A 26,440-nucleotide genomic window follows, 5' to 3' on the forward strand; every position below is an offset into this window, starting at 1 on the left:
AATGAACATTAAAACCCACACATACACATGTTTAATGCATTAAAAAGTGCAGGTTTTCATTGGGTGTCTCAATTTTCTCATGATGGTAGGTTAAGGAGGACATACCTGTTCTCCTGGCAGACCTGGTGGACCTGGATAGCCTTTGGGACCCTGTGGGGAAGACAGAACCAAAACAAATGAAAAAAAAAAAAGAGCCGTGCCTCTCAACACTGAAACTGAAAGCAGGGTTCACCGTTCATGGAGGTTAAATCCACTGTAAGGAAGAAGAGAGAGGGAGAAGAAGGAAGGGAAAACGAAAAGAAAAAGAGAGAGAAAGAGAGAGAGAGAGTGAGAAAAAGAGAGTGCTCTGTCCTCTGGTGCCGGCTCTCACTGCTCCTTTCCTGGTCCAACCACATTTTTGGGGATTTTGTTGCCTCCTGCCCTCAGATAAGGCTAATACCCTTTAAGAGTTCTCTCCAAACTGTCAAAACCTTTCAATCCTTTCCTCCGTCAGACAGCTACACCGAGCCGCTCGCACCCGAGACAAGTCACAACAGCGAGAGGGGAGAGGAGAGGTCAAAAGAACAAGCAGCACAGCATTTCTCCCACATTCTCATCAGATCCGGGCTGGACCCGGAGTCGCTTTGGCCTGGATTAGCTGGACGGAGCTCCTTAAATGTCAATTAAATATCATTTTTATTGTGACTTGAGATTGGAGAATAAAAAAAAACTGAAGCAGTGAAAATAACCCCTTAAATTTAGTTCTCTATGATTCATGATATTCATGTAATACAACAGAAATCAAACCAGTGAATCATGATAGATTAGGATGTAAGGATGGGAATCCCGATACAATATTATCACAATACATTGCCCGCGATAACGATGATACCACGATAGTGTGGTTATGCAATTAAGCCTCGAGTGTTCTATTGCTTTTATACAACAGTTTATTTTTACAAAACGAACAAAGAAAATAAATCAAAGAACTTTAAGAAATTCAGTTTGAATATGCTTTAATATGGACTGTGCCTTCCGCCAAAAAAAATAGTTCCACCACAACTGTAACAGAACTAAAACTAAACTACAAAACGGTGTATGGATTATACAGACTAACACCACGGAAGTTAGCATGAAAGCAAAATTGGGAATAAGTGAAGATGGTAACGTTAGGAGTGTGAAATAACGCTAATACTCTCCTCTCCTGCTCTGTGGAGTCGTCTTCAGGTGAAAGCTGCATATTTTTTGAGCATTTCTGCTTGTTTTGCTGGGTGGTGTTGGTTAGCTCAGCATTAACTTAGCTTAGCCAAGCCTGGCTGGTTAAGTTATCGTTCTGGCTGTCAGATGGCATTAGCTGAGTGATTTTCCTTCCCTTTTTTCTATAAAAGACGAGTCGCGCTAAGCCTGTGCTAAGCTAACGCTGCTGCTGCTGGTGCTGGTGCCGGTGGAGGCGATGATTCAAAACTGTAACGTGTTTATACGCTGTTACTCAGCAACGCGTCGGCGGAGTGATACAAGTTTAGTGTGAAAAGGCCGTGATGTTATCACGAATATCATCACGGCTAGAACACTTCTCAACCAATCAGATTGTGAGGTCGGAACTAACTGTTGTAAAATTCTCAATATATCACAAGACAATTCTCTACTATACACAATACTTTAAAACATCTGTGTAACTAAAGAGGATAAAATATTCCTTAATAAACAAATACCAGGAATTATGGATTTATCTGTTTCCATTTCAACAGATTTTAACCAACAATATTCTTTACCGCAGGTTTACCCTATTTATTTGATTACAGCACCACCATGTGGAGTAATGAAGCCATAGCTTTAGCAAGTTTACAACATCATGATATTTGGTTTTGCAACCCTGTATTGATTTTCCTTTTAGTTTTACTTTAGATGTAAAGATTGGTGTCAGACACTAGTTAATTTAGTACTGTGTTTAAACCTTGCCTATTAGATAGCAGTGTTGCACTCTGATGTAAACTCTTCTTTTTATCAGATTTTATAAAAATGATCGTTTATTTATGCTATGACAATTTTTTTATTTATTTAATTGCAATAGATTGCTTTGCTTTCAGTTTGGCAATTTATTGGGTTATAAGGCATAATGGTTTCCCCATGTTTCCCTTTTAATTCAGCAAGTCTTGGAAGTAAACAAAACTGTAATTTTAAAAAAAAAAATCTTTTAAAGTCAAACCAGTGCTGGATGTGAATCTCCACAGATTTCTCTCCTGAAAACTGTTTATTTGGGTAAGTAAAGCACTTCAGTTTATTTATAGTAAGCTTAGGTTTCCAATATTTTAGGGCGGTTAGCAGCAGAGCTAGCCGTGGTTAGCAGCAGAGCTACCTGTGGTTAGCAGCAGAGCTACCTGTGGTTAGCAGCAGGGCTAGCTGCGGCTAGGAGTACTTAGAGCTAATAAATGCCACTCAGTGCTACACTGAGGTGAAACACACTGAGTGTTTCAGTACCCCAGGGCAGCTAGAGGTTCGTCCCACGTAACTTTTTTAAAACATTAAACGTGCAGGCTACAGTCCTACAGCAGCAGAGCTAGCTGTGTTTAGCAGCAGAGCTAGCTGTGGTTAGCAGCAGGGCTAGCTGTGGTTAGCAGCCGGGCTAGCTGTGGTTAGCAGCATTGCTAAAGTTCTTGCCTATAGCTTAGTTTCAGTTTCAGTAAAGTGACTTTTGCTGTAGGCACCATATATTTGGGACCTAATGTCTGGCTTTGCTGCTGGTCAGAAGTGAAAGATGCCTAAAATAATCTAAAATATCTTCTGAGACAGGGCCTCTCAGAAGAGTGTTTCTGCCCTGCAGTGAAAGCACTGGTTAACGAGCTGATCAGGTGAATCAGGTGTGTTGAGATGCAGGTAATTGCGCTGGGGGGTAAATGCTCTGTCTGTGGATCACGCTGAGCTGACTTTCTTATTGTTGGTTTCAAACACAATAATATTGCAAAATTAATTTTTTTTACACAATTTAAGAAAACACCATTGTGATATCGCCATATTCTTAAAATAAGTCCATTTTGAATTTGTTTTGCTTAATACTGTATTTCAGTCTGAAAAGTTTGTTTGCAGACTATATGCAGCACCAAACAACACGCACTTTAGTTCTGTGGTAGTTGTTGTATTAATGTATTTTTGTTGCATTTGTGTTATACATTTTTATTTACATTTCTTATAAAATGTGTAAAACTAGTAAAATTATTTTAAATATTCATTTTGTTGCAGTAGCAAGTTGAAATTGAAATTAACTAATAATGAAATAAATGTTTTGTCATACTGCCCAGAATATCATACTGAATATCATTCTTCGGATTATCAAACAAACTTTTAAAATCAGTCAAAGATAACCTTAGGAAATATAAGAAGCACTATTTAAATGAGGATTTTAAGTATTAAAGGAAAAATAAAACTATCCAAACCAATCTAGCTCTGTGTGAAAAATGTTTGACCCCTAAACATAATAACCTGGTTGTGCTGCCCTTGGCGGCAACAACTTCAATCAAACTTTACTGGCAACGAGTATTTTACATCTCTGTGGAGTTATTCTGGTCCACTTATCTTTACAGAATTGTTTTAATTCAGACACATGGCAGGGTTTCCAGTATAAACGAAATTGAGTTCGGTGTCCATGTCCAGCCCGCCATTCCTGGAAAGGTTTACCAGACTGATAAGATGATCAATGATTTTGTTTTCTCAGCTGTTTTTTAATTTCTTCATAATGTGTTGCTGCTATAATCTTTTATCTCCTTCATGTTGTCAGACAGGTTCTATTTAAGTGAAATTGAGCTCAGCTTTCCAAACAGTGTGATTAATTACTTTTAATTTATGGGGGGCAAACACTTTTTCAGAAAGGGCTAGATTGGTTTGGATAGTTTTTTCTTTTAATAAATGAAATCGTTATTTTAAAAAGTGTTTTAATATTAACTATTATTATTTGTTATATTTATCTGATATTAAACTTTATTTGAAAATCTAAAAAATTAAGTATGACAAAAATGCAAAAACAAAAGACATTTGTAAGAGAAATACATTTCCAAACCTAGGTACACCATGGTAATGATGTGTGGTGGCGTGTGTTGGCCAGTAGGTGTGACTGTGCTCTGAAATGACTGATTGTTGTTTGGAACATTCAGGATTTTACCCCGAGCCCCAACAAGACCATGCTGGAGAGCAGGTCAAAGGTCAGAGTGATTTACGCCTGACCCCGGCTGGACCTGCGGGACTCCTCCTGTTCAAGGGCGTCCAGAGTCAGGAGGTCTTTACGACCAACAGCTCAGCGGCTGAGATGCTAACAGCCCATAATCGCGCTGTTTAACCTCACGTTTACCGACGGAGTATGGCATCCATTTACTCAACACCAAGTACTTAAATCATTTAAGCATTCAAATGGCCTAAACAGGATTATTAGCTTTTAAATTGAACTTTTAAAAACTGGGTACCAGAAAAAAAAACTATTTAGGCATTTGAATGCTCATGGTTCTACATAGAAAAAATGTCCCTATTAGAGAAGTCTAAACTAACCTCTTTTCTAAAGTGTAAAACCAGGCAAAATCTATTTTAGACAATATTTTCATTTTGTTGAGTTATGGTTCAACCTAGAAAAAAAATTTACTTACTAGAGAACCCTTTACTAAGCTGCTTTTTTTGTGGTCCATACTAGGAAAATTACTATTTAAGAATGCTAATGGTTCTACGTAAAAACAGTGCTTTTACTGTTTTTAACCCCCAAACCACTCCCTGTCTATAAAGCCACAGCCTGTCCTGAAGAATCCTTGAATAACCCACTATGGCTTGCAGGCCCAGGTCTGAACGGGGAACAATTAACATCAGACCACCACATGGTTCCAAAGAAGAAAACTGAATAATTTTACTTTATTTCAAAAAGATTCCAGGCTGAGAACTGGGCACACATTCAGCTCGTATGATCCAGACGTGGTTCCACTGGTCTTTGGATCTAAATCGGTTAAATCTGTTACAAAAGCCGCGTTTGAACAGAAATCCCTTCTCATTTGCAAACGGCTGTCCCGTTCCCGTCTGTTCCGCTAGATTCTCTTCAGATGTGGAGGATGACTGTAGAGGAGGGTAAAGGGCACTGCTGACCCAGCTCTATCACCATCAGCACTCTACAGTGGGGTTGGCAATATATATTTAAAAAAAAATCAAGTAAAGGCCTCAATGAGTCCTTAAACAAAAGTCATTAGTCTAAATTAAGCCATCAGTGAGACTCAGATCTATCCTCTGGATAGAGCCCCTGGGTCCTAATATGTTTACTGTCCTCAAACATTAAAATGAGATTTTTATTTTATATACTTTTAAGACTACCGTGATGGTACTGTTCATGTTTAAGCTCTTTTTAGCCACAGAAAACATGGCAGCTAACTTAGTTAAAGCATTAGCAATTAACAGTATTTATACCCCATCAATTAGCTTTTACATAGTTTGTACTTAAACCTGTCTCACACTGCATTCATTAAACATGGTTATTCAACAGGCATCTCCTGCTGGAGCTACAGGTAAGTAGAGAATGGACCGCTGCGATCCAATATTGGTTTAGGGTTCAATATTGACTATTGATTGATCCATTACCGGTCTAGATTCCAGTTAATACTGCTCCAGCCTTAGTGCTGGAGAAACTTCACTAGAACTACTGTATAAGGCTGTACTTCAGCAAAGTGGCTTTACTGCTCATTACAACCTGACTGGTAAAACTCATTCATAAGGCGCACTGATGATTTTTGGGAAAATTAAAGGATTTTAAACGAGCCTTATAGTGCCAAAATATGGTACAAACAAACTATTAATCATAGTGTAGTTGATCTGGACCAGTAAAGGTTTGCTAAAGTACTCAATAATATAATAATTTGGTAAAGAGCTGTCTTACTCAAGGCTAAATGGCTAATAACAGAAATCCGTCACTTCAATTAGGATCCCAAACAATTACTTTTAGTTTTCCTTGAAAGCACAGCCAGCCTTCACTTTCTCAGGGTGGGTAGGATGCCTACTTTGCAATTACAATCACTTCAGAGGAGTTCAGTAAAAGACCTCAGTCTAGACTAAGCCTCTGTAGAGGCTCTGAATGGAATTGTTGGACGTTGGGGGACGGAATTACTGGTAATACTGATTAACTATGAACAATACCTTTATAATTTTCATTCATGTTTAAATGAAATGCTTACAGGATGTTTAGACTACTAACTTTACATATATACAGTCTTTACTATATATGAATTAAATCACAGCTATCTTCTGAAGCCGATTCACAACAAAATGAGAAAAGTGATTACAAGCCCTGTTTTTTACTGCTGTATCCACCTTTTTCTGTCACGCCAACTTTATAGAGCTTGCTTTCTCTGCATTTCTGATATATCTGGTCAGTTTATATTAAAGCAGCACTCGGTAGGATTTCCTTGATATTTTCTCTTTTTAAAGAAGTAAAATTACAGCTTGAAACTCACTGCAGCACTGCATTGAGGTGTAATAGGAGGAATAGCGGAGCTCCCGTGTCTGTGCCGGAGCTCCTCTGAGCTCAAACCAGAGTCTGTACGTTTTCTGAGGCAGCCGCGACCAATGCTCGCAAGAACTGCAACCTGCTTTCCGACCTTTAGTTCTAACATTTCTACAAGGACTACTGGTAGATTTCATACATAAGGCGCACTGAATTTATTTTTTTTTTTTTGGGGGGGGGGGGGGGGGGGGTTAAAGGATTTTATAGTGAGTAAAATACGGTGACTTTATGTAGAGCATATGTGGCAACACCCCAAGGCTGCTAGTAAGCTAACTTCTACCTGCTCTTACCATTTATTTTATGGACGATAAACCTAATTGTAACAGATGTGTTGGGTGCTGTGAGGCTATCAGAAGAAGTGATAGCTAAAATGCTAATCTGCAAAGAGGGGAGAATGGGTGTGTAGTGGGTAAACCTCCGGGACGTCCTTTCTGGTCGTTTGGGTGGACGTTTTAAATGTGGCTCCTTCAACCACTGACGCAGCTCCACTTCTTGGAAGGCCATTGCCATCATTTTGTGTTGTGTATAAAACACTGCTGTTCGAGGTTAATTACTGTGACACCCTCTAACTAACTGAGTATTTTATATTATTTATTCCGTACATTTATTATCACTGTGGAACTGCTCACATACAGTGATAATCATTCATTACAGCAGTAGATGCATTTAAGCACAGTGTTTCAGCATTTGACTATAATGCTACAAACACTTGTTTGGGGTAGGCAATGTAATGCTTGCTTTATAAGCGATGTCCCAAAGTTTCTCTGCAGCATTAAATGCAAAGTAAGCTTCTTACATCTGGTAACAACCTTAAGAATCAAATTTACTGGAATAAGTCTTGCTGCTGCTATTTCCAAAAACTTCGCACTGGGGTCTGTAGGGTGCAGCAGCTGCTGCTTAAGGATGCCGTGTCAGATCGCTGCCGTCACTGAACGCCACTGAGTTCCTTTCCTCTAAAAGACAACCTCTGACCTCGCGGGGTTGTGGTTTAGGAGCTTCAGGCGAACCCTTCAGCCCAGTGTGAGGAGGAGCGCATGCCCTGTGGGTCCTGACCGGCTCCTGGTGCCAGACAGTAACTCTACCCTGAGCAGCAGCAGCAGCATCAGTAACAGATACTGTATACCTTCAGACCACACTGGGAGCATACTGCTAAGTGAGGTATGTGCTTTTATGCACTTTTATTTTATTTTTTATGGATGCCTCATGTGTGGGCCACACTTTACCTGTGAAACTGATCACATCTCATAAAACCCCAAAAGGCAGATCTCCTCAAATTGTTAGAAACGTTTGGCTGTAATGTACAGTGGAGGATATAATGATTTGATCCCTTGCGAATTTGGTAAAATTGCCCACTGACAAAGACGTGAACAGTAGCTTAATTTTAACAGTGAGATATAGAATATAAAAAATAAAATCCAGAAAACTTGTTACCTGCATTAAAGACAGCTGTATTAAATTGTCACCTGTATAAAAGACTCCTGTCCACAGACTCAATTAATCAGTCAGACTCTAACCTCTACAACATGGGCAAGACCAAAGAGCCTTCTAAGGATATCAGGGACAAGATCACGGACCTGAACAAGGCTGGAATGGGCTACAAAACCATAGGTAAAACGATGGGTGAAGAGACAACTATCGGCGCAATAGTAAGAAAATGGAAGAACAGCATCGATCTGGGGCTCCATGCAAAATCTCACCTTGTGAATTATCCTTGGTTATGGGGGAAGTGAGAGATAGGCCTAACACTACACAGGAGAAACGTGTTAATGATCTCAAGGCAGCTGGGACCACAGCCACAAAGAAAACCATTGGTACACACATTACGCAGTAATGGATTAAAATCCTGCAGTGCCCATAAGATCCCCCTGCTCAATAAGGCACATGTGCAGGCCTGTCTAAAGTCTGCCAATGAAGAAATTTGAAGGAAGAGAAATGCTGACTATGACTCGAAGTACAGCATCAAGCATGGAGGTGGGAATATTATGTTTTGGGGGTGTTTCTATGCTAAGAGCACAGGATCACTTCACCAGTGACAAATTCCTTCCCTCCGTCGGGACATGGGTCTTCCAGCATGACAATGACCCAAAAAAAGAAGCACATTAAGGTCATTGAGTGGCCTAAGTAGTCTTTAGACTTTAATCTCATAGAAAACTTATGGAGGGAGCTGAAGTTTGAGTTGCCAAGCTACAGCCTAAAAAAATTAATGATTTAGAGATGATCCGCAAAGAGGAGTGGACCAGAATTCCTCCAGACATGTGCTCAAACCTCATCAACTACAAAAAGCATCTGACTGCTGTGCTGTGCCCACTAACAAGGGTTTTGCCACCAAGGATTTATCTTGTTTACCAGAGGGATTAAATACTAAGTCTAAACAAACTCTTATAGGAATGTCTTTCACTAGATTTTGGCACACTGCAGAGAGGATTGGACTATATTCATCCACAATTACAATTAGTGTGGACATGTACTGATGTTAGATGCTTAGTTCTACTGACTACACATTTGCAGCGGCATCAGCAGAGTGCGTTGGAGACCAAATCGGCCACATAGAGGGAAATGAACTTACCGCAGGTCCTGCAACACCGTTGGGGCCTATTAAACCTGGGGGTCCTCGTTCACCCTAGCCAAGAGGAAGAACAATAGGCAAGATTAGAAAAAGGACGTCATATGATTCAGAGAGTTGGTGTACGATCAGTCAAGTTAGCATCAGTAGTGATTTAGGAATTGGAATAGAAGAAGAAGGAGGTGTGAGGTAAAGCAATAGTGTTGCAGAAATCTTCTGCAAACTCAACTCATAAATGCATTGCTAATTAGCTGATTGCTAATTTTGTAGAGCTGTGGCCTAAAAGGAACAAAAACATGTGAGAGTTTGACAGAAAAAGTCAATGCAAAGAGTGAAAGCACTAAGAAGCGATGCAAATGTAAAAGAACAAGTACAGACAAATAAATAAATGCTGTTATTTTATAATAAATGCTAACTTTTGTTAATAATTTGACAGGCAGTAGGAGACATGGTGGAGCAGAGCAGCATAATATAGGTTAGGCAGGTTAAATAGAATAAAGAGAATGTTAAAAAGCAAAATATCATTAGTTGAGTTTCTGGCAGCAGAAGAAATTAGATGAAAGTGAAAGAATTTAGAGGCAGCAGGCTCAATCTATGAACTACAAAAAAAATTACCTTTTCTCCTTTTGGTGCCTGACCAGGAGACAGTCCAGGATCACCCTTCGCACCCTGAGCAAACAACACATTACCTGGGTCATAATTCAGCATTACACGTCGTCATCACAGTCTTGCTTTAAAATGCACTTTTTGAGTTGTCAAACAGTCTCTTACACAATGTCACGGTAGCTGCTATCTAAGTAGATGCTTAACATTTTAGGTTTGTAAGCATGGGCCATGTTTGCATTGCCATTCTTAGCATAGCGAGTAACCATGCCAGGAACTTTTCCACACAAACACAGTTCAGTATGGGACACTTAATAAGGTTGGGTTCCGTTTTTCTCAATATGGTTATTTATCTGTACTGAGAATTGCTCAGTGGGAGGAGCTTACTGACTAAAGAATCTATCTATTAGCTAGCTAAGCCATGCTAACCCTGTGGTAGTGATGTGGTATCAAGACTGTAGCCAGCATCACTACATTAGCAATGTGAGACAAGCATGTTGGCTGGCATGCTAATGCTGCAGTAGTGATGTTGCATGAGGTAACGTGGAGTAAGGAATAAGACCAGAACTAGGGCTGCAATACATGATTATTTTGGTTGTCAACTAATCTGATGATAATTTTTTTGATTAGTTGATCCATCTCTGAAAACAACAGAAAAACAACTAAACATGGGATTTAAAAGGCATTTAAATGTCCACATTTTGTTTAAACATGGAGAATACTAATATTTAGCGATTTAACGAGTAGTCGACGATGAAATTTGTAGTCGACAAATTTAAATAATCAACATTGTCGATTATATCGACTGTTCGTTGCAGCCCTAACCAGAACATCTGTCAACTGTCACTGATAAGACATTGTTCACTTCCTGGCCCTGATTAGGCAACACAGGAAATGGGGTTAAAACTGTAACTAGGTTAATGGGTCAATGCCGGTGTCGAGTGATGCGGCATGGCTAGGTACAGGTCAGATTTGAGCTGTGCTGGACGTCAAGTGGTCCAGTGGTCTAAAGCGCTGCCACTATGATCGGAAGATCACTGGTTTAAATTCCGATCATGTAGCTTGCCATCAGCTGCCTGAGCCCAAAGAGAGCACAATTGGCCTTGCTCTCTCTCTGGGTGGGTAGAGGGCACTCTTTCCTCTCACCACTTCTAGGGTGATGTCACTCAGCACTAGACATCTGTGAGATGATGTATTGGAATCCGAGTGGCTGCGCTTTCCTCCGAGTATGCTGACTACTTGGTAATGCTGCATCAGCAGCAGTTGGAAAAGAGGCGGTGGCTGACTTCACATTTGTCGGAGAATGCATGTGCTAGTCTTAACCTTCCTTGTGTTGTGGCATCACTTGTGACAGGGGACATACAGTTGACTAGCAGCTGAATGGGTGGGACCATAGACTGTGTAGAGCTGGACAGAGCATCGTCTCTCTAAAGTGAAGCCACCACAGGTCGGGCGCCCCCTGCAGTTAGGTTGCATAGGTTTTAATGGCAAAACAGACAACTTTCAATCATGTTTTTTTTCTAATATACTGTAATGTAATTCTACCTCCACTATTTAAATGAATCAGCTAGGGTAGCCTCTGCTTATATTGTCAAATTTTTTTATCCCCACAGAATTAGTTTTTTATAAAGTTATTCAGCTCTATTCACAAAAGGTGTGGTTATTGTAAAAGGGCTGGGTTACACCTAGCCGAGGGGGGACCAATGACTGTATGGGTGGGACCATAGACTGTGAGAGCTCTGTGGAGGCAGCCCTCAGGGGCGGGGTTATTTAAATGAGTAGGCTGTCTCTCCACAGTCTTTCTCCGTCCTCTGGTCTCTACTGCGACTCAGACTCGGGTATCAGGATCGCCAACATGGCGGAAGATTTTGGCTTCATTTTCATTGGGAAATGGGCGGGATTTTTTTTTATATAATAAAAACTAGGTTAAAAAAAAAGATTTGGGCTGTGCTGACCTATTGTGTAGGTTCTCCTCTGGTTCTGAAGATTGTCTCACAATGTTTTGCCATATATGCTCATAACATTTCTCATATGATCTCAATGGGCTGTAAACCTGGTGAAGGTGTTCTCATAACATCACTTGAACTCTTTAACTCCCCAACCCATTGTCTTGTTGGCAGATTAAGTCATCTTTAAAAGTGTCTCTACCTAAACAGACAGCACGGAAACGCCAAACCCCTCGATACCAGTTTTTAGACATCATCATCTAGGTCCATTTTTTTCAAGGGCATTTTTTTAAACCCTAGACAGGTTTTAACCCTAGTTAAGGAGGGTATAGGGTATAGTCCACAACTAGGCTTAATCCCTGTCTGGGAAACTGACCCCCAGTGTACCAATGTACCAGTGTACTCAGACTTGTCTAAAGCTAAAGTCAGGCATGGCATCATCATGACCCATCAACTGGCTTCAATACACCACTGTATTGACTTTCGCTCTTCCTCTAGGTATAAGAAAATCACTGAGAAAGACCTGCGTGAGACCCAAACAGTCTAACAACAATATCTCATGCGTGATCATCTTCAGAGACCTCCTTACAGCGTCTGACTGGAGCTGTCATGACTGTCCAAGTGTGCAAACAGCTGTGAAAGGAAGAGCTTTAGCAGGTGTGACAGGTGAAGACATTCCATCCTTCAGCCCATTCACACACAGTCAAAGGAGCAACACAGGGTCTTAGCAGCCTTAGCGGTCTCTCTCTCTTTACTTCACTCGCCAAAATACAGTTATTTAGAGCAGTAAGAAAATTAAACTGTCCGTCAAATCCATCAGATTGTCTTGTGGAGGTATATGGTTGTCATTTGTTTGTTTTGAAAAATTTAGACATTTTTCCACTTGTTCTAAATGTACATGTAGTACTGTCAATCAACCAAGACGTAAACTACATGGCCAACAGCATGCAGTGTACTGTATGTTCACTCTCATTCCAAAACCATGAGCTTCTCATTTTCAAACCATTTACTCTCTTTACACTAGATGTTAAAACTTTGTAGCACAAATTCAGTTTCATTCAGCCACAAAAGCATTAGTGAGGTTGTGCCCCAAAGTTAAAAGCTCATGGCCTGGCTGGGGCTCGTGAAAAGCTTTAGTAGATAGACTGGTAGCCAGTATGCCAATGTCGTGGTAGAAATGTTGAATGGGGCTGGTAGCCAACATGCTAACAGCACTGTAGAGAAACTATGATGCTTACCAAGCTTATCACAGCTTTGTAGGTTTGGACTTTTTTCTCTGTTAATAATAAAACCATATAAAAACTGCATTTTGTGTTTAGTTGTGTTTCTTTGACTAATATTCAAATTCATTCTTCATTCTTCATTCTTTATTGATCTGAAACATTTAAAAGTGGAAAACATGCAAAAAAAAAGAAATCCTGACAGGGCAAAATGTTTTACACTACTGTATTTTTATAGTGCATGTTGTGATTTTCTAATCCTGTAAATATAAAGTTTATAAGACAGTTTATCTTTTAGTATGAATACAATATTCCACCTCCCCAGGTGAACATCAACACATCAGCGCTAAATACAGCGACAAATCCTCAATTAAAAAGCAGGTAAACATAATATTAGAAATTATTAAAATGCAATTTCAATTTTCAATACAGACATTAAATAGCCATTTCAATTAACCACACAGACAGGTCCATCTAACCCTGTGTTCACACTTGTCGCCGCGACACCCAAGAGGCGACAAAGCGACAGAGCAACAGAGCGACACGGAGTTGAATTTTTCTCAACTTTATACAACAACTTTATGACACGGTGAAGCGACATTCTAACCCGATTGGCTTCTAGCTCTTCTTTGGACCAATCACAAACAAGGCGGTCCGACGTCCTCAAGCTCCTGCTCTCTGAATTTCTAGTTTCTTTCCCTGTTCATTCTGGTAAATGGGGTGGACCCACGTCGATCTGCGAAACGGCTGCGTTTCCACAGCAGGTAAATCACAGAAACGCCCAAGAGTCCAGCAAGTTTGGGAGTTATAGCTGTAGAATTAAGTGGCCAAGCGATTCCTTTTTTATGCCTTTTTTCTTGTCAGAGGCTGGACCATGATAAACGCACGCGTTGAGCTTGACACGCCCACAAGCGGCAAACGCTGGGCGACACAATCGACTCATCCCGTTCCAGTGTGAACGCAGGGTAAGACTCAAAGCATACTATATTTTATAACAGTTTCAGTGCACCTCTACTACACGTCTACGAGTCTTTAGCAGAAACTCTTTAAAATAAACAATGACGAGGCCTTCAGGTGCGGTTACTCTCAAAAACAGCAGTCTGTCTGGTTTTGCCAATAGGAATAGAGTTGTGGAAATTAACAGAGGTACCTTTTCCTTGGGATTGTAATCAGATCTGAGTTCTGAGCAGCTGGCTGGTTTCGTCACCATCACTCAGATCCAATCTAAATGACATCTGATAGCACCAGGACCACAGTGCTAATGTGCCTGGTGACACACGATGGAAGACTTAACTACATTTTATCCTATACTCCAACTTCTGAATGTTCACTATGATCACAACATAAAGAACACTAATTAACCTATACTGTATTACTGTATTATGTCCAGAGTAGTGCCGGGCGATATGGGAAAAATCATATATCACAATATGGAATTTTTTATATCACGATAACGATATATATCATGATATACCACATTTATATAAGTAAATTATTTATAAATTAACAAACACGAAAATTAGTGTTTTTTTGAATCTGTAATTTCAGTTTGTTTTAGTTTTTTCTTTTAATTACCGTTTTTATTTAGTTTCAGTTAAGGAGAACTTTCACTTTCACTTTTCGTTATTTCGTTCGTTTTCGTTAACATTAATACTTGGTTACTTAGCTATATGGTGATTATCATACCATAGCTTTATATAAAATAAATATAGTATTAAAAAACAGATGACTACATCACAGACTAATTCCTGGAGCCCGACCCGGCCCGAGAAAAGTGACGCGCTCATACGCGTGTTTAAAGCTCGGCAGGTGGATTAATGGGGGCGTGGCTCGCGGGGATTTGGCGCTTCTTCTACTGCTTACGGGCTGCATGATGTTCAGTCTCTCAGCCTGCCAGTCAGACTACAGTGTCAGCATATAAATCAGGTGCATTTTCCTACAGGACAAACCATTCAAACATGCAGATGAGCTCTCTGCACCCGATTAAAAAAAATCACACAGTATCTGTCTGGCTTAAAATAGTTAGATACAGCTATTAAATGAATAAATCAAGATTCATTTGAAAGACCAGGGAGATGTTCTGTACTCTAAATAACAAAGAAGGCAGCAACAAGCCAAGAAGCTAATAAGCTAATAACAACATTTAATAAAAAACAGAAAAATAGATGTAAAATAGGAAAATAACCAACTAAACTAAGCTCAAATGCTTAAAAGAAATATAATCTAACAAATTCTAAAAGATCAAAATGAAATATTGAAAACTCAAAGCTTAAAGTAGCTTAAAGACAGAATATAAAGCTTTACCGGCACTATGAGACGCAACACCTATAGAACACACAACAGAGCGCCGTGTACCACATAAAATCAGTCCAAAATCCTCACCAAAAATAGAAAACCATGATAGAAACCCAACCCTACTGCAAATACATTTTATCAAAGCCTACTATATATATTTGCATGAATAATTGATGAAATTACTGTAGAAACGATAGGGACCATAGAAGGTAAGAAAGTAAATAGCACGATAGACACTTTTCTATCATCCCCATGATATTTATCGTCATATCGCACAGCACTAGTCCAGAGTTACAACTTACCCTGCCTGAACTAGCATGGCTACTAGTTCTAAACTGAGCATGTCTGGTGTCAACACCACCTCCACCCACCATTCTCCAAATGCCAAACTAAAAACAGGATCATAGGCTGGTTTAGAAATGTGTTACAGATAGAAGACATAACTCGTTATAGTTTATAACAGGGGTGTCCAAACTTTTTTTGGGGGGGCCAGAAGGGGAAATATATTTGAAGTCACGGGCCACAGACTCTGTAATAAAACAAATAATGAAAAATACCACTTTAAATAATACATTTTCCTGATTATTTCATTTACAGATCATTTTACTTGACTTACTATCTTTATCTTTGACAGTGTTGTGTAAACTAGGATTTTTCAAATTGTCTCTAAATATAAAACTTCTCAATTACGGCAACTTTTAGACTCTTTTGCCTTGTTTTTCTGTGCTAGAACTGCGCACCCTCTCCGCTTTTAGACTATTTGGCCCGATTTTCTGCGCTAGAAATGCGCACTCTCTCCGCTTTTAGACTCTTTTGCCACGTTTTTCTGCACTAGAAATGCGCACCCTCTCCGCTTTTAGACTCTTTGGCACGTTTTTCTGTGCTAGAAATGCGCACCCTCTCTGCTTTTAGACTCTTTGGCACATTTTTCTGTGCTAGAACTGCGCACCCTCTCTGCTTTTAGACTCTTTGGCCCGATTTTCTGCGCTAGAAATGCGCACTCTCTCCGCTTTTAGACTCTTTGCCACGTTTTTCTGTGCTAGAAATGCGCACTCTCTCCGCTTTTATAACTCTTTGCCCCGTTTTTCTGTGCTAGAACTGCGCACCCTCTCCGCTTTTAGACTCTTTGGCCCGTTTTTCTGCGCTAGAAATGCGCACTCTCTCCGCTTTTAGACTCTTTGGCACGTTTTTCTGTGCTAGAAATGCGCACTCTCTCCGCTTTTAGACTCTTTGCCCCGTTTTTCTGCGCTAGAAATGCGCACCCTCTCCGCTTTTAGACTCTTTGGCCCGATTTTTCTGCGCTAGAAATGCGCACCCTCTCCGCTTTTATAACTCTTTGCCCCGTTTTTCTGTGCTAGAACTGCGCACCCTCTCCGCTTTTAGACTCTTTGGCCCGTTTTTCTGCGCTAGAAATGCGCACTCTCTCCGCTTTTAGACTCTTTGGCCCGTTTTTCTGCGCTAGAAATGCGCACTCTCTCCGCTTTTAGACTCTTTGGCACGTTTTTCTGCGCTACAAATGCGCACTCTCTCCGCTTTTTGGCCCTGTTTCTGACACCTAGCGTTCAAACTTTGAATCTCACATTATAAAAACCTGCTTAACAGTGGGCCAACTTTCATTCTATTTCTAAAATACCTCACGGGCCGCTCCAAAAAATGAAAAGGGCCGCAAAGAGTTTGGACACCCCTGGTTTATAATCTCATCTACTGTATCCTCCCATGTTGATAAATCTATCTACAGTATTTCATAACTACTATTCTCTCTCAATTCTCTTCAAAGTTATTCCAACCTGAAGCTAAACAGATATCTGTGAACCACAAAGTCTCTGAATGGGCACATCCTGGTGCAGCCCTGTGTATTTTTTTAGGCACTGAGAACTGTCAGCAGCTCTAAGAGCAGATGTCAGCTGTTCACTTCCTGGCACATCTTCATAACACACCACTGTGTAATGTCTCACACCCATTATTTACAGCTTTCACCACCCTGTACATACACACACACACATTCACTCACACACACACACACACACACACATACGCCTGATTCTGTATCTTGTCTGAAGGTGGGATTAAATATTCCATCCACATTTATTCTACATCTGAGTACATGCAATACATAGTCAAGACTAGGGGAGGGTATTGTTTTTAAATTTCCTTGTAAATTATTATCTAATTTTTAATCAGGAAATATATATATATCATAGCTATTGTAAGTGTAAAAATTTACTTTATATATTAACTAAAATAAAAAACAGCAACTAATTTAAAGCATTAGTCTGTGTTTTTCAGTTGCTACAGGACTCTTATCTGACTGACAGCGGTTCTAACCAATCAAAACTTTTTAAAATGGCTTCTGCCCCCACGTGTGTCTGGGTGACCCTGCTTTTGATTTTGTGAAGAGTGTAGCAATGAGTCTATTAGCAAAGTCAAAGCAAGTCTAACCAATCAGATTCATGATTTTCACTCCGGGGGCGGGGCCATGGATGTCTAACCCCTTCTTAGTGCTGTGGTGAAGGTGTTACGCATCGCTTAGTCACTCATGCTGGATTAATTCAATAGTTAGTTAACTATCATGGAATTGCGATTGCAAATGAGAGATATTGTGTCATATCATATTAAAAGGCCGTTTTAAAGGCTGTCCTTCAGTGTGAAGCTAATTCACAATAATAGGCCTGGCTGCCTGACTTGTGAGTTTTTGTGTGTACTTAATGTTTTGGCTGCTCTGGTGTACTGTAGACATACAAATGAGTGATCTTTGTTGAATGGTTGTACTTGTAGGAAAATTAAGCTCTGATTGTTGTGGTCTATTGTGTACTTTTGTAGTTTGTAGCTGCATTTGTGGGCAGTTGATGTGTATTAATTAATGTAACTTAGTCAAGAGAGAGAATATGTAGTTATTGTAATATTTATCTATGTCGGTCGCCGGCGGCGGGGTGGGGTGTGGTTGCAGAAGGGGTACCCACTATATTCACTCAAAAAAAAGATTATTCTCACACAACATCTGGGTGGGTGTGTCAGTGGATGGATGGGTGAGTGGATGGGTGGGTGAGTGGATGGGTGAGTGGGTGGGTGGATGGGTGGGTGAGTGGATGGGTGAGTGGATGGGTGAGTGGATGGGTGAGTGGATGGATGGGTGAGTGGATGGGTGGGTGAGTGGATGGGTGAGTGGGTGGGTGGATGGGTGGGTGGGTGGGTGAGTGGATGGGTGAGTGGGTGGGTGAGTGGATGGGTGAGTGGATGGGTGGGTGAGTGGATGGGTGAGTGGGTGGGTGAGTGGGTGTGTCAGTGGATGGGTGGGTGAGTGGATGGGTGGATGGGTGGGTGGGTGAGTGGATGGGTGGGTGGGTGGCTGAGTGGATGGGTGAGTGGGTGGGTGGGTGAGTGGATGGGTGAGTGGATGGGTGGGTGGTTAGGTGGGTGGATGGGTGGGTAGATAGATACTTTATTGATCCCCGAGGGGAAATTCTAGACATCCAGCAGCAGGTATGTATAGTACACAAAGTTACAAAAAGATAAAATATAACAATACATATAAATACAATAAAATAAAAAATAAAATGAAAAGTATAAAAGTACAGTCTTTAGTGTGTGTGCAATGGAGAAAGGAGGTAGTGCAGTTGAACACAATAGACAGTGAACACCAGTTGATGTGCATAAAGTGAGGATAACTGATGTCAGCCATACAGAAAGTGCAAAAAGACGGAGCTACTGAAACAGGCAGCCATTCACGTCGGCGCCAGAAGTAAGAAATGGTTGAGCATGGAGGTATAAAAGGTTCTGTATAAAATCTGTATAAAACAAATCTGTATAAAATCCTGCAGGACATTTAGCTCTAAATACGTAACTGGCAATGAATCTGGTGAGCAAGACAAGTAAGTGTTGTAGTCTGTTGTTGGAGAAGCATGGGGAAGCATTGCCCTGCTGAAAAATATCAGTTGAAAGCCCTGCAATAAGGGGCAACACATGTGGCCAGGACGTTCTGCATATATCGCTGAGCTGTGATCTGTGTGTGTATAATAATATGTGTGAAATAATATCTAATAAAAAACTGTTTTTGTTGCTCACAGGAGGATTTCCGTAAACAGTGTTACAGATTCGTGACTCATCTTCGCCGTGCAGCTGTGGACGAAGATGTTCCATAATTTCCACTGCATCTGAGAAGCCCCTAGTGATGCTTCGGGCCCACTCATGTACTGAGAGACAAACCACACACTTCACACAGGCTCTCTTTTACACTGACTACATACAGACCATTTACAACTCTCCCAACCATCTCCTAGTTACCTCATATTTCACAACAGACAAAGAGTCTAATTATCAACAACAGTGCGACATGATGCAATCTTTTTTACATGTTTTAGTGTTTTGCCTTTTTTTTACGTCCTGCAGTAAAATACAAACGATGCTTTGAATAGCTGTCCACATGCAATGTTCTGACTGAGAAATTGCAATCAGTCAGAATTTGGAAACAACACTTCCAACATCACCATATGGAGCACCGGTGCCCCCCATGGCTGCGTGCTCAGTCCACTGCTGTTCACTCTGCTGACTCATGACTGTACTACAAAGAACAGCTCAAACCACATCATCAAGTTCGCTACAGTTGACACAACTGTAGTTGGCCTCATCAGTAAGAACGACGAGTCAGCATACAGAGAGGAGGTGCAGTGGCTGACGGACTGGTGCAGAACCAACAACCTATCTCTAAACGTGGAGAAAACCAAAGAGATGGTTGTTGACTTCAGGAGAGCTCCAGGTATACACCACCCACTCAACATCAACAGCTCTGCTTTGGAAATTGTGAAGAACCCAAAGTTCCTTGGTGTTTACATTGCAGAGAACCTCACCTGGTCCCTCAACACCAGCTCCATAACCAAGAAAGCCCAGCAGCGCCTCAACTTCCTGTGGAAACTGAGGAAAGCACATTTTCCATCCTCACCAAGCATCTTCAGTACCTGCATTACAGTCTGCTTTGGGAACTGCAACACCTCAGACCGAAAGACCCTGCAGCGGATAGTGCGGACAGCTGAGAAGATCATCGCAGTCTCTCTACCCTCCATCACTGACCTCTACACCACATGCTGCATCCGAAAAGCCACCAGCATTGTGGACGACACCACCAATACCCCACCCATCCCTCACACAGACTCTTCGCTCTGATGCCGTCTGGCAGAAGACAGAGGAGCATCCGAGCCTCTACTACCAGACTCTGCAACAGCTGCTTCCACCAGGCAGTCAGACTCCTCAACACACACAGACAGAGCTAAAACCCACCCCACACACTTACACAGAACTTGAACTGAACCCTCATCACTCTATACACACACACACACTCTCAGCACACAGAGACTGTAAAGTCTCTATCCCTATCAGCAATATTAGCTGCTTCTGTTTGGTCATACAGTCCAGCACTTCTTAATTGCCAAGTATTATATCTCAACTAAGGCCCAATATTACTTTAGCTTCAGCTGCTTAGACTGGCAAGACTAGTAGTAACTGTGGAACAGTCGTGATGCCACAGTGGGTTGTAACACCATTTGTGAGCCATTCAGACATCTGCAGCGGCTCACCACATCCCCTACACAGCTGAGCCACACAGCACAGTGTGGGAGCTACGCTACCGCTAACAATACACTACTGCCACCAGCCTGGCACTTTCCACAGCCATTTAACCGCAATTTACAAGCCAATTCACTTCCTTTTCCCTCATAAGAACTCAGCCTGGCTGCTGGTAAGTCCTGCATTCAGGAGCAGATGTAGCAGACATGCTAAAATTATTGATAGTCCTCAGCACTACTGACAGACTTCCTTGCTCAGAACTATGAGAAAAGGCAGGCCTTGCCCTGTGTGAGCAGGAGCATTGTAACAAGAGTTCAGAAGAATTAAATAAACAGTACAAAATGGGAGTCATAGACTCAACATCTCAACAATATTTCCTCAATAAATTTATAAAAATCTGTTTTATTTTGAACCATTTATTTTTAATAGCACCGTTTGTATAATTATGTATAGTTTTTTTTTTTTTTTTACCATATTTTACGGACTATAAAGGCACACTGCATTATAAAGTGCCCCATCAATAAGCGTTTATTTTCTGTTTTATTTTCATAGATGAGGTGCACCCAATTATAAGGCACATTTTAAGTGACAAAGGAACAGGGTTGTCCCATGTTTTCTTCTAATTCACCAATTAAACAAAACTGTAATTCTTAAAAAAAAAAATATATATATATATATATTTCGAAGTCAAACAAGCATGGGTGTTAATCTACGCAGATTTCTCTCCTGAAAACTGTTTATTTGGGTAAGTAAAGTGCTTCTGTTTTTTTACAGTAAGCTTAGATTTCCAGTATTTTAGCATGGTTAGCGGCAGCGTTAGCCATAGTTAGCAGTGCTTAGAGCAGGGGTGTCCAAACTTAGAGGTATTTTAGAAATAGAATGAAAGTTGGCCCGCTGTTAAGCAGGTTTTTATAATGTGAGATTCAAAGTTTGAACGCTAGGTGTCAGAAACAGGTCAAAGAGTCTAAAAGCGGCGAGAGTGCGCAGTTCTAGCGCAGAAAAACGGACAAAAGAGTCTAAAAGCGGAGAGAGTGCTCATTTCTAGCGCAGAAAAACGGACCAAAGAGTCTAAAAGCGGAGAGAGGGCGCATTTCTAGCGCAGAAAAACGGGCCAAAGAGTCTAAAAGCGGAGAGGGTGCGCACTTCTAGCGCAGAAAACAGGCCAAAGAGTCTAAAAGAGGAAAGAGTGTGCAGTTTTAGCGCAGAAAAAGGGCGAATAAGTCTAAACGTTGCCGTAATTAAGGAGTTCAACATTAAGAGACATCATGAAATTAAACATCAATTTGAAAAATCTTAGTTTACACAACACTGTCAAAGATAAAGATAGTAAATCAAGTAAAATGGTGTGTAAATGAAAGTAATCAGGAAAATGTATTATTTAAAGTGGTATATTTCATTATTTGTTTTAATAAAGAGTCTGTGGCCCGTGACTTCAAATATATTTCTCCTTCTGGCCCCCAACAAAAAAAGTTTGGACACCCCTGACTTAGAGCTAGTAACCATGTAGCTTATTTTAACATGGTAAACACAGGCTAGAGTCCGATATACTTGCCTTAGATTGCTGAAAGAGCTAACAGTTAGCGGTTAGCGGCTAGTAGGCTAATACTGCTTTAGTTTTAGCTTCAGCGCAGAAGAAACATCGGTGAAACTGCTTTATAATGCTGGACTTTAGCGGAGTTGCTTTACTGCTCTTTAAAACCTGACTGGTAAAATTCATACACCGGACTATAAGGCGATTTTTTGGGAAATTAGAGGATTTTAAGTGTCCTTATAGTGTGAAAAATAAAGTAATTTAATATTTTTTTGATTTCAATTGTTTCTCTTTTTTGACCATTTTATTTTATATAAAGTATATTATGTTTTATATTAACTTTTTTATTTTTTATATTTAATTTGTTTTCTTATTGTACATTAACTCTTAATGTATCTCAGAGTCAAAGAAAGTAAAAGCTGATGGATAGATTAAACAAATACTAAACTTTTTAAACGTTTTAAGTTGACCTGACTTTGCATATTTACCGTGTATCTGATGTCATTTGGGGGATGTAGCTTGTGTCGCTGTGGTTTGATTGATCTTCGTGCAGACGCCAGGTGCATCACTGGAAGGTAAAGGTAAAAGTTCCAGGACCTGAGGTGCTCAAAAGGTGCTCAGATTTTCCACTGAGGGAAAAAAAAAGGTCCAACCAAACAATCAATCAATCAGCTTAATAGAGTGAGTCACTACTCCCATATCTCCTGCTCGGCGATGGGCCAGTGTGATCAGGCAGGAGCTTCTGGGCCTCAGTCCAATTACAGAGCTAAATAAACCAACAGCCAGGAGTGAAGCCGAGCTGACACGTACAGTACAGTCGGTGTGGGCAGAACTGAGCAGAGCATAAAGTGCCAAAAACATGCTGCTGTTGTACAGATACAAACATCACAACTCCAACAAACTACCAAAACAGTGATTTCTTATAGTGTAGTATTTATTTACACATCAAAATCAGTGAATTCAGGTTTTGCAATCAGATTAGCTCAAGAACAGTAGAGTGTAGAGAGCCATCCAAGCTTTAAATAACCTAACACAATAAAAAAAAGCATCAGACACAGTGGTGTAAATCATGCAACCACTGGACTATTTTACAGGGTTTAAACACTTCTTAACCAATAAATTTTAGGGGTGTCACGATTTCGATATTTCCTCGAAATCGATCGAAGTTATGTCATGGTCTCGAGCCTCGAACTCAAAAAGAGTATGACTGCTCAAAGAGCAGCCCTTTCTCCAGAGAATGTAGACATTCTCATCTTCTTAAAGAAAAACTTAATAAATATATAAAAATAACAGTTGTTTTGTCTAGCCTCAAATATGTTAATAGTTTTGGTACCTTAAGGAGGATCTTTCTCTCAGATAAAGTTAATAATATATCTTTATTAAAGAAAAAAATTGTTATTCTCAGAGACCGAAAAAGTCTTATTTTTCATGTTTAACTGTTTGCTAAGTGCGGACCACGCCTAAAGAAGTAGAGAAAGAAGAAGGAAAAAGGGGAGGGAACTCAGGGAAATTTGGGCTGGAGTTCTGAACTGCGTGCTTGAAGAAGCGTGCAGTTATATCCCCCCCTTTTTATTTAATGAGAAGTGGAAGAGTAGAAAAAGGAGGTTGTTGGGGAGGAGGTGGGTTGCGAACTTTCGTCACGAGAGATAATTAGTTAGGGGAGGTATTTATAGGACGGTTGATTGATACGGGGTGGAGTTAGAACGTAGAGTTCGGGCGTGGTCCTTCTCCCAAACTTTTGTTATTACATAACATCATTTATAGTAGGATAGAGTTAAGCTTCAAACAAATCAAACAAAACTATAATCAAAATTGATTATAGTAGGCATTAAATGAATCTGACACACAATCTTCAACAATAAAATAAGAGCTCAATTGTGTAGGGCCAAGTTACTGGTTCAAATTAGATTTTCTCCATCGATAAACTGAAACACACAGATTTGTAGACCAAATTTTCATGACTTTTCCAAAACTTTCTGGGTATTTTTATTTTCCCAAAACGTACCCAGGCCGCGCACCAGTCAGTTGCACTTCGCGTAGTCTTTGGTATTGCGAGGGCGCAAAAAAAAAAAGCCTTGCGCAGCTCAAAACACGCAAAAGGCCTGCACTAATCCTTCATTCATAAATGTACTCATGGGTGTGTTTTGGGCGTAACGTGAAATAAACCAGTCAGAAATCAGTCAAAAATAGCCTCACTCTGAACTTAGTTCCACGCACTGCAAAAGCTCCAACAGCGAGCAGCATTTTAGAGCACTAGATGAGATTTTAATTAATGAATTAGTATATTTTACATTTTAGTAAATGTGACCTGGTGATAAGAAACTAACGTTAATATACAGCTTTACAGATCTGTGTATTTCACTGTGTATTTTTTTTTTAAGTTTTAAAGACCTGACAGACAGCGGGGAACATGAATGCGGGGTGCGCAGTGCACACAGTGATCCAGACTGGTTACGTGGCTGACTGTTGTCCTGGTTAACTTGGTCAGTGGCGCAGCTCTATTTTTTTCAAAGATAGAAAAACGCCAGATATTTATCTGAACACACCTCACTTCCAGAACACAACGGCAATCAGCATTAATATATTTCGAAACTCCACCGCTATTTTAATGACGCATATGCACAAGGCGTCAAAAAAGACTGTTGACGGGGTGTAAGATAGCAACGAGCATCGCGACACACCTTGCACAGGGTGTATGATGGGGTCCTCTGAGTTTGATAGTTGCCAGGGGAAAACAGTACTTGCCTAATTACATTGAGCCAAGTGTGAAGTTTGGTGGAGGGGGATTATGTTGTGGAGTTGTGTTTCAGGAGTTTTGCGGGAACAGTTTGGGGACGGCCCGTTCCTGTTCCAATATGACTGCACACCAGTGCACAGTCTGTTGTGGATAGAACACCTTTGGTATAAATGAGAGCAGAGACTGTGAGCCAGGACTTCTCGTCCAACATCAGTGTCTGACCTCACAAATGCACTCGAGGAAGATTGCGAAAAATTCCCATAAACACACTTATAAACCTTGTGGGAAGCCTTCCCCGAAGAGTCATATTAAATCCAATGGGTTAAGAATGGAATTTCACTTATATGCACAAGAAGACGAGAAGATGAGTGAATCTTTTACGCAAACATAGTGTACAGAATGTACTGGTACATTCACATCCTCCAAAATCTGACGTAATGACACTGAACGAGGACTGAGCAGAAGTTAGAATGAAGGAAATCAGCTATTTCAATTACACAGTGAACAGACTGTGCACGCTATCCAGAGCTGTGATTAAATTTGAGCTCTTTATGTCTCCTTATTTTATTTTTTTTACTGGATTTGGAACTGGATCCAGCATCGATTCTGTCTTGTTAAGACCTTTGGACCATTCCAAGCATTTTCTCCACGTACTCCAGGAACGCAAATGTTCAAAAGTTGGAAAGTGGCCAGAGGGTGAAAGCGGAGAGCATGTGTGCAGTCTCACTGAAGACCAATACCAATGGAAACCAGTAATATGAGCAAAGACAAGTGATCCCATTGTTTTTAATCACGGGTCATTTACTGGATGAAGCGTAACGGTCACCAAACTACAACTACAAACTACAAAGAAAATGCTTTTATTTGATTGCAGAGAGTATGAACCCAAGAAAAGTTATGTTTAGTCTGATCCTCTTCATTTAAAGCCCCACTAGGTAGGATTTCCTTAATTTGTGATCTTTTTAAAGAAGTAAAATTACAGCTTGAAACTCACTGCAGCGCTGCATTGAGGTGTAATAGGAGGAATAGCGGTGCTCTCGTGTCTGTGCCGGAGCTCCTCTGAGCTCAAACCAGACTCTTTAAGTTTTCCGAGGCGGCCGCGACCAACGCTCGCGAGAACTGCGACCTGCTTTCCGACCTTTAGTTCTAACAGTTCTACAAGGACTACTGGTTTATTCTTTACAAACTAACATCCAATATCTCAATCCTACCTAGTGGAGCTTTAATTTATTGATATACAGTACATCCATTCCTGCATTTCAGCCCTGTTGAACATTCCAAATAAGTTGGGGACAAGGGCTAATAATGAAGCAAAAAAAATATATAATATCATTTAAATCCTCTGAATAGGTGACTGTAATCATGATCAGATACAGAAGCAGTATCCCTAAAAGGCACAGGCCTTTAAAAAGCAAGGATGATCAGAACATCGCCACTCTGCTGAAGTACAGAGTTATAAAGAAGTTTCAGCTTAGTTCTTCAAAACTATTAGC

General features: G+C 40.5%; 1 protein-coding gene across 1 annotated transcript in view; it reads right to left on the bottom strand.

The window, feature by feature from the left end:
• Positions 1-26,440, bottom strand: part of LOC103023419 (collagen alpha-1(XXIV) chain) — a 193,438-nt gene that overhangs the window by 116,793 nt on the left and 50,205 nt on the right. The window contains exons 6-8 of the mRNA XM_022677290.2: positions 9,675-9,728; positions 9,063-9,116; positions 106-150 (exon numbers count right to left, since the gene is read on the bottom strand). Coding sequence (XP_022533011.2) covers positions 106-150; positions 9,063-9,116; positions 9,675-9,728 — 153 coding nt within the window. The remainder of the gene's footprint in view (positions 1-105; positions 151-9,062; positions 9,117-9,674; positions 9,729-26,440) is intronic.

The sequence above is a fragment of the Astyanax mexicanus genome, chromosome 13 (assembly GCF_023375975.1).
Source record: "Astyanax mexicanus isolate ESR-SI-001 chromosome 13, AstMex3_surface, whole genome shotgun sequence".
In the NCBI taxonomy this organism is placed as follows: Eukaryota; Metazoa; Chordata; class Actinopteri; order Characiformes; family Acestrorhamphidae; genus Astyanax; species Astyanax mexicanus.